This window comes from Dinoponera quadriceps, unplaced genomic scaffold (assembly GCF_001313825.1).
Source record: "Dinoponera quadriceps isolate SergipeBrazil2010 unplaced genomic scaffold, ASM131382v1 scaffold2183, whole genome shotgun sequence".
Lineage (NCBI taxonomy): Eukaryota > Metazoa > Arthropoda > Insecta > Hymenoptera > Formicidae > Dinoponera > Dinoponera quadriceps.
Genome location: NW_014556922.1, coordinates 791,654 through 800,045, shown reverse-complemented (window position 1 = coordinate 800,045; position 8,392 = coordinate 791,654). Strand labels below are relative to the sequence as shown.

General features: G+C 53.5%; 1 protein-coding gene across 1 annotated transcript in view; it reads right to left on the bottom strand.

The window, feature by feature from the left end:
* Positions 1-1,694: 1,694 nt before the first annotated feature.
* The window catches only part of LOC106748394 (iroquois-class homeodomain protein IRX-6), a 35,150-nt gene continuing 28,452 nt past the window's right edge, over positions 1,695-8,392 (bottom strand). Inside the window, exons 4-5 of the mRNA XM_014626849.1 lie at positions 4,214-4,518; positions 1,695-3,596 (exon numbers count right to left, since the gene is read on the bottom strand). Of these exons, the coding sequence (XP_014482335.1) occupies positions 2,632-3,596; positions 4,214-4,518 (1,270 nt within the window). The 3' untranslated portion in view covers positions 1,695-2,631. The remainder of the gene's footprint in view (positions 3,597-4,213; positions 4,519-8,392) is intronic.

Sequence of the window (8,392 nt, the reverse complement as noted above, 5' to 3'; positions counted from 1 at the left end):
CCCCCCCCCCCCCCCGGTGACGTTGAACCTCTCATTATCCGGGCTGCACGCGTCGACTAATTACCGTCAGCGCACGAGATCTCGGAATCGTCCGTTTCGCAGATTGTACCTGTCGATTGTTGCCCGAAGGCGATGTCGTTGACATTCGTGTCGATCGCGAATGTCACCGAGCTGGTTGTCTCCGACCACCTCATCAGCGCGTTTTCGTCATTTGTAGCGATTTCTCTCCGCTCGTCGTCTTCGATACGGTCTCGTAGAGACTCTCGTTCATGGATCCCCTCCTTCATCCACCGGTTGAAGATAAACAAGAAGAAGAAGAAGAGAATACGAGGGAGGGAGGGGGCACCGGTGCCCGCATAACTCTCAACGGTTCTAGCGGAGCGACCCGCAACCCTTTGAAGGTTTATGCCGATTCAGAAACGAGTTGATTCATGAAGACGGCACGGACCTCCTCGAGATCCACGGCTCGGGGCGCCCCAGGCCGTTGCGGGTGGTCTTGCGAGTTGATTTCTTGTTTCCTCGACCGCAAGCAGAACGCGGTAGCCCCTCTTCTTCGACTGGTTCGCGAGAGAGAGGGAGAGAAAGAGAGAGAAAGAGCGCGCCGGGAGAAAAGTGGAGAAAGAGAGAAGCCGATAGAGAGAGATAGGCCGGACTAAGCCAAGCGTTCCCCGCTGTCCGCATAGCTATAGCGATTGTCGATTTAAATGTTTACTAATAACCAGGCTTGTCCAGCAACCACCCAGAAGTCGGTCGCTTTACATTTTTATAAGTACATCCCGGCCCGTCCCGGTTCCGAGAATGAGAACGTTTCATATTCATCCGCCGATCTGAAAGGACGATCCCCTACGTCGACTCGTAGAGAGACCTTCTCATCCTCTCTCTCTCTCTCTTTCTCTCTCCGTATGCATTATCTTTGCTGAATTGCACACGATGCACGATGCGATTAGGCTCGAACGCCGCACCGACGATCGACATGTCGTCGCGCGACTCGACCGACTCGGATCTACCCAGGAGTATCGAGTTGTATTCCGACGAGTCGAGCGCGCACATATATATATCTGCATACACAAAACGAAAATAAGAAAATGGAGACAATAGATGCGCTCGGTGGCGCGCGATTAGCGGCGTGTATGATTGGTGTTGGGTTCGGAGAAATGACAACTCGTTTCGCTTTCCGTAATGATTCGTTTATTGCGAAAGGACACAGTCTGCGCGTCATCCGCCGATGTGACATCAGCGAGCTCGCGTGAAATTTTGGACACGAATGACTAAAAGGTGATGGCGATCGTTCACTCTCGACATGACATGATATGTTGACAGCCGTTGTGTCCAGAGGGGGGCTTCACCTGCGCGCGACCTCGCCGACTCGCGACCCGGGTTGTCCTTACGATCGTCTTCGAGGTCTCGACGGCCGGAATTGAACTTTTCTTTCCTCTCTTTTTTTTTTATTTCCTTCTTTTTTTCTTCCCTGTTTCTCTCGCGCGAACGGAACTGCAAGCAATGTCGCGCGCGAATCGACGGAAGCGATCGACGTTTCCGTTGGGAGATCGCGATTCGGCAGCGTTTCTCGCCACGATAGTGCCGTTCTTGAGAAAAAAATCGCGGAATATAATCCACAGTGCAGAAATGAAGAAGTCAAATAAATAAGAAGGAAGGATACTTACAAGAAGAAAGAGAAAGAAAGGAAGAGATAGAGAGAAGGGGAGGAGAGAGAGAGAGAGAGAGAGAGAAAAATTAACCAAAGGGCGAATTTTCCGAAAAATCTACGTTAACTCTCCGGCCGTCCCTCGCGATCCGTCGCTGCGACTAAAACGACCCATACCTCGTCATGCACGACCGAGTCGACGTGAATCGATAATATTATAAACATTGCAATAACAATAATAATAATCATAATAATCATAATAATAATCGTCATTAATATGAATTATGTGTGATCTCAGGTATGCTAGTAATATTGTGTCTACTCTACATACAATACATACACTGGCCGGACTGTTCCTCTACTGGGCCTCTCTTCTACTATTTACAAACGCATAAATAATAATAATTATTGTTATCGTATAGTTTTTTTTAATATATTTATAGTATTTATACGTAAAAGTAGAGTACTTGTCGAGTTGACGCTAGTTAACCGTATGGTTACACCGCGATTAGCCACCTACTAGGGTAGTCGGTACTACGATTTTCCGTTCTCATCCGTGAATAATAAACGGAGTACAGAAAATAAACTCGTCGGGGGTCGCGAGAGTGAGAAGGGAGGATTACAGAGGAATGACAGGGTTAGGTCGAGGGTGGCGAGAGATGAAAGGAACATCGACGATATGGATATCGAGGGGGGAAAAAACCCAAAGAGCAAGACTAGGAACGAGGGGGGAGGGGAAGAAGAGTGTGGGACGGGGTTGTCGGGGCAGTATCTCGTCGTCTCCCGTATTATACTGTACACTAATTTACAAGATCCTTGTCCTCTGATTATTGTCAGCCACACCACACGCGAAAACGCCGCGTCGTTGGTCGCACAGCGCGCGAATTGCGACGTACGACATTTTACCGTCCGTCTCTCGTACCTGTGTGTGTTCCTCTCGTGCTTCCCTCTCCCCTTCATTATTAACGATCGGTCGCCGCGTCGAGTCACACTCGTCCGGGTGACTTGAGTTCCTGCGTCGTGGACGCGAGACCGCTCGCCGGATGTGGCGACTGATCGGACCCGCCCGAGGACGCCGTCGACGACGACGACGGCGACAGTCCGGAGGACGCGGTGGTCAGCAGGACACCGGCCGATCCAGCAGCACCGCCACCACCGCCTGCTCCGCCGACGACGACACCGCCCCCGACGACGCCACCCCCGTTGATCGAGAAAGGTTTCACGTTACCGGCGACGGAGATCGCGGAGGACGAGGTCGTCAGTATGCTCGGGGCGGTGGACGGCGGAATCACGCCGCCCAGTCCACCGAGAGTCCTCGAATAAGTCTCCAGCAGGGATATATCGCCGGTGCCCAGGTGAGACGCGCCGTATAGGTTCCTGTAGAAGTCCGGATGCGGTCGCACGAATTGCGTGCCCGGATGTATCGCCGGGTGCAGAGAATGGTGGGTCGGCAGTCGACTGGCCAGCGGATTCACCAGCTTGCCCGGTCCGCCGCCGCCACCCCCAGCGGTCGCGCTGCCGTAGGGCGTCGTCGCGAGATCCGTCATCGTGGTGGGATTCGTGTTGGCCGTCTGCTCGCCGTCCTTGCTCGCCATGTCCGCGAGCGACCAGATCCGCGGCTTCGCGGGCACCGCGCTGCCCGTCGTGGACGCGCTCGTGCTCGCCGGTAGATGATGGTGTTGGCTGCCCGGTGACGTGCTCTCCGGCGACGGGTGACGCAACAGCCGGCCGTGATAGGCCGGGTGTTGCAGTTGCAACGGATGCCTCGGCTCCCTCTGGTCGTACAGGCATTCCGGGCTGTCCGGACCGCTATCCGCCCGCGACTCGCTCCACTCGCTCTCGGTTCTACCTTGCACGCCAGCCGATCCGCCGCTGCTACTGTGCAGGAGGTCGAGACGGTGCGCCGGTCGCTCGCCGTCCTCGCTCGAACCTGTACCCGAGTCTTTCGAATCTGAACCAAGAAGAGAAGTCGAGTCACGTGATCCGACCGAACAGTTCCAAGTGATTCGTCTCGCGTAGACCGAACGATACAAACGATGACGGTCACGGGAATACGTAGTTATAAAATGTTCGTGATAATAGAAACAATCGTTGGTTAACGGGGAAGCTCGTTAGTGTATACAGTGAGAAAAATTACTTACTGATGCGGCAGATTTTGTGCTGATTTGTTCTAACAGCTAAATTAATGTATCCTGAGGATAAATTCGCTCGACGGAATATTTTATATCGCGGCAACGAAACTTTATCTACTCTGATTACGAACAATATGTTAATTTGCTTTAGCCGATGAAATTTTATCGCCGTTGCAGCGGATATACAGTAGCGACGATGTGATTTTATAACAAAACTATTTTACAACAAAATTATTTTCCCCCTTATACAAGATACAATCGCGAACGGAGAACGGAGAGAAATGTATACGGTGGATGAAAAATCGGAGGCAAGGCGCATGGGAAATGGAAATACGTCGTTACGATGGCCGCATTATACGGTAGACCGGACTGATAAACGATCGAAAACGCTGTGAGTGCGAATAAAATCGGCGATGATCGAGAAAACCGGACTCACCTAACCGATCTTTCTCGTCGACGCTCTTCCTCCCGCTGTCGTCGTCCTCGTTATTATTATCCTCGTCTTCGACTCGGTTTCTCGGTTCCCACGTCATCTTATTTTCCTTTTTCAAGCGCCTTCGCGCGTTCGCGAACCATGTCGACACTTGCGTTAGCGTCATCTTCGTTATAATAGCCAGCATGATCTTTTCTCCCTTTGTGGGGTACGGATTCTTCTTGTGCTCGTTCAGCCACGCTTTCAGCGTGCTCGTCGTTTCCCGCGTCGCGTTCTTCCGCCTCGCACCGTTCAGATCCATGCCGTAGCTGCAACAAGCCGAAAGCAAGAAAAATTACATGCGACGTCGTTCTCGTCTGTTTCGACCGATCGACCCAGTAGTTCTATACCTCCGCGCGAAACGCATTTTCCTGGCTGATCCCGACACGCAACCGACGCATTTCTTAACGCGAAAGAGACGTTTCTCTCTCAACGACGGATGAAAGCGGTAGAGAAGTGGAAATTCGCGCGCGTAGCGGAGTAGAAAATCATTGTCTGTTCGTTTGCGCGCCCGGCAACAATCTGCGATCGGAGCAGATGCCGGACGAGCCAAGTCATCCGTTTATTATCCCGTAACTGGTCCGGTAGGATCGAAGCGGGCCTCGCCGGGGCATCAGTCGAGGGATTAAGTTTTACATCGAGGACGTTTTCGTCATCCGGAGGATGCGCGTGCCCCAGATAGGCGCGAGCGTATACACACACAGGGCGCGAACGATACTTTATACGAGCGAGCGAGAATAAACGAGACATCGGGGTGCAGAGAGGGAGGGGAGGAAACAGGAGAGGTCAGGGGGGGGGGATTCGTTGGCGGAGAGTCCGTGGAAGCTCGCGTCGGAAAACTTATCCCATCGTGGGGCTCGTTATGCCTTCCCCAGCCGGTATAAAAGTCCGAGAGTCCTGCTCGGTTTGAGGAGCGATATAAGCGGGTAGGTAGGTACTACTTCCATCCCGAGAGCAGATCTCTATCTAACGGTTTAAGCTCCTTCCTTCCTTCCTTCCATCCTGGCCAGAGGAATGGAGCGGAAAGAGTAGGGGCTGAGGAGGTGACGGTGAGAAAGAGAGGGGGGGGGGGAAGAGGGCAACCTTCACCTCCGCCTCGTCTGCCGCCTCGCTCTGTCGGACTAGAGCGACCGACCCTCTGGGATCCCATTACTAAAAGACTAACCCTTATCAAAGATTAAACTTTGGTATAACTGCTGAATCGACGGGATCGAAATTAAATTTTCCACCACCGGGGCGGCCGGCTGTAGAACTCACGGGATACTTCCTCCCCGCTCTTTTCTTTCCATTCTGTCTCTCTCTTTCTCTGTACCTCCGTCTGCCTGTCTATCTATCTGCCTGCCTGTTTGTCCTTTTCTACTTCCGCCGTCGGATTCTGTCCCCCTCTTATTCCCCCTTCCGTGTCCTTCGTGCTCGTTTTCCGCGCGTGTACAATCTGAACGATCGCGTCTCGTATCGCGGCACGTCGGGCGTCCGGAGAGACATCGGAAATAGTTTTCTCCTTCACGAGGTGCTCGTTGTTCAACTGTTAATGATATCGCGAATGCCAACGAGCTCCGACGAGCGTCAACGAGGGTTGCACGTACGGAGATGGGGAATTCTGTTACAAGCGACGAGCTTTCAATCGAAGTATCTCCGGAATGTAAAACAGGAAAACAGTCGCGCAGTGGACGAAAGCGAACTCTGCGGAGAACATCTCGGCGGTGAAGACGCATACTCTCGTAAAAAGCAGCGATCATAACTCGTGGAGTCGTGAGAGAGATGCGAATTGATTGGAATCCCCAGCAGAGGCAGCAGCATCCTCAACATCCGGCTTCGCCTTCTGGGCTCGGCGGTCACCCCGTCACGGCGCGTCGCCATTATTGAGCTTTATTTTCGCCTTCGCACCCCGAGACGGGGGGGTGGGTTGGGTGGAGGCTCCGTGTATGGACGCGCGACTGACATCCCCGGTGTTGCGTGGCGTCGGATAGGTTAGATAGGGTTAGTGAGCGTGGAAGTGGCGGCGGGAGATGGGAAATTAATAAAACTGTCACTTATCTACCCTTCTCTCCGAGGCAGGCCTACACACACGGCATTTCTCGCTCCTCTATCTTCGTTCTCACCCTACGCCGCAACCTCCCCCCGTTCTCGCCCTCGGCTTCGTTCGCACCACCGTCGCCACCACCACCCTTCGCCTTCCTCTCTCTCGCTATCTCGCCGTCGCACTTTTCCCGCTTCTATTTGTCTCGCTCCGATTCCGGGCGCCCCGCATGCGGGATTTGAAGCAGCTGAAACGAAGCGCTAAACATTTCAATTTGGCATCAGGCGCTCCCATGCCGAGTGCGCGCGCGCTCTCGTTCTCTCTCTCTCTCGCGCACGCCCGCGCACTGATACACATCTCTTTCTCTCTCGCTCCGTCTCTTCGTCCTCCGACCTAGTCTATCCTCTGTGTGTTCCTCGTCCTATCCGCTCGATGCCAGGTCGCTGAGGGTCGGAGACGCGTACCGTGCTCGTCGAGCGAGCGGGAGAGAACGGAGGCGAAGGGTGGATAGAGGCGGAGAGCGCGCGCGAGGTGGACCGACATCGATGGAACAGACCAGGAAAAGTGAGAGGAAGACAGAAAAGAGCCAAGAGCACCACGAGGAGAACAGGGGGTGGCTGGCAGGCAGGGCGGCGGCGGGGATGGCTTAACCCCGGTCTGTTTGCGAGGAGCAAATGGCGTTCTGCAGTTATTTTAAAATTCAGCCGGTGGTAGGGGGCGCGGATCGGATTAAAAAATCAGAGTGGAAGCTTGTTTCTCATGATAACAGCCAGCCGCCCCGAGAGCGGCAACTGCTGCTGCTTTCTCCCGATTCCTCCTCCCTGCCACCTCCGCGTCTCTCTATCTCTCCGCTTCCTCCATCCATGTTCCGAGCCCGTTCTGTCTCTTTTCTTGGCTCACCGCGTACGGTTCTTCTCTCTCTTCCCCTCTCACCCTCCGTTACTCATTCTCCTACATTTCTCTCCCGTTCCTCGTCCCTCCCGCACTCGCTCACGCTGCGATTCTCCCAATCTATCTCCTGCACAGCCGCTACCTCCGGTATCATCGCCGCCGCTACCATCGCTATCGCCATCGTCAACCGCTTTAAATACGACAGCTATATATATACGGCGAGCCGGTAGAGAATATAGACGAGAGCGGGCTCTCTCAGTGCACTTGCCGGAGATATAAATATATATGCAAATGCACACAGGTACATACACTCTCGCGCATCCTTCTCCCTTTTCGCGCGCATCGCGTCAACCGGGCTCGTTTCCCGTAGCCCGATGTGGCCTACGCCGCATTCCCCAATTCTTGCTACGTTGCTCGGGGTTTTCGCTGGTGAAAAAATATCAAAACTTCATCGCGCCGTGTTGCCTCGCTCGCGTTTCTCGCTGAAATCGATTCGGCATTCCTCTCGACTGATGCGATTCACGCGGATGCAATCCGGCTCGTCGCATTTCACAGAAGCCCGCGCGCGTCGTTGCCACCGTATCTCCGGGGCGAATACTTATCGGGAGATGTTTTCGGCAATGCCAGTGCGGATTGCGTCACGGAATGCGTTACAAAGATGCTCGACGGTAGCGGTGACGCGATTACCGGTATATCGGAGGACGAAGTTAAAGAGACCGGTGTTGTTCGAGCATCGAAGCTAATATCTCCGTAATTTGATAGTAGTATGGGAGGAGGAGCGGTCGCGTAGTTAAACGGGAGTTATTGACAAGCGTGGAATCGTCGGGTAGAGAGAGGAGTCGTGGAGGAAAGCCCGAGACGGAGAGTTGTTATTCCCCACGAGAGCTCGCCGGTAGCCGAGAGTTCCCGCGAAGCTACGGAATGTATCGATCAACGCGTATGCGAGGTAAATTTGAATACAATCACGTAACGAACGCGTATATATCACCATTAAGCCGTCCACCGAGCCAGCACAATGTCTCGGGCAATGCTAATCTAACGTATGTACGAGGTGTTGAATTAATGCCGCGAGGCGGTCTGATTAATGCAAGTCGTAAAAGTATTATCGCCGATACATACACAAGACACTTCTCCGCTGACGTAAACTGCATTGCTCCGTCTGCATGAATTTCCCCGCGATAATTATAATCTCCGCGAACGAAGGAACGAACCGTGTCTCCCCCCCCCCCCCC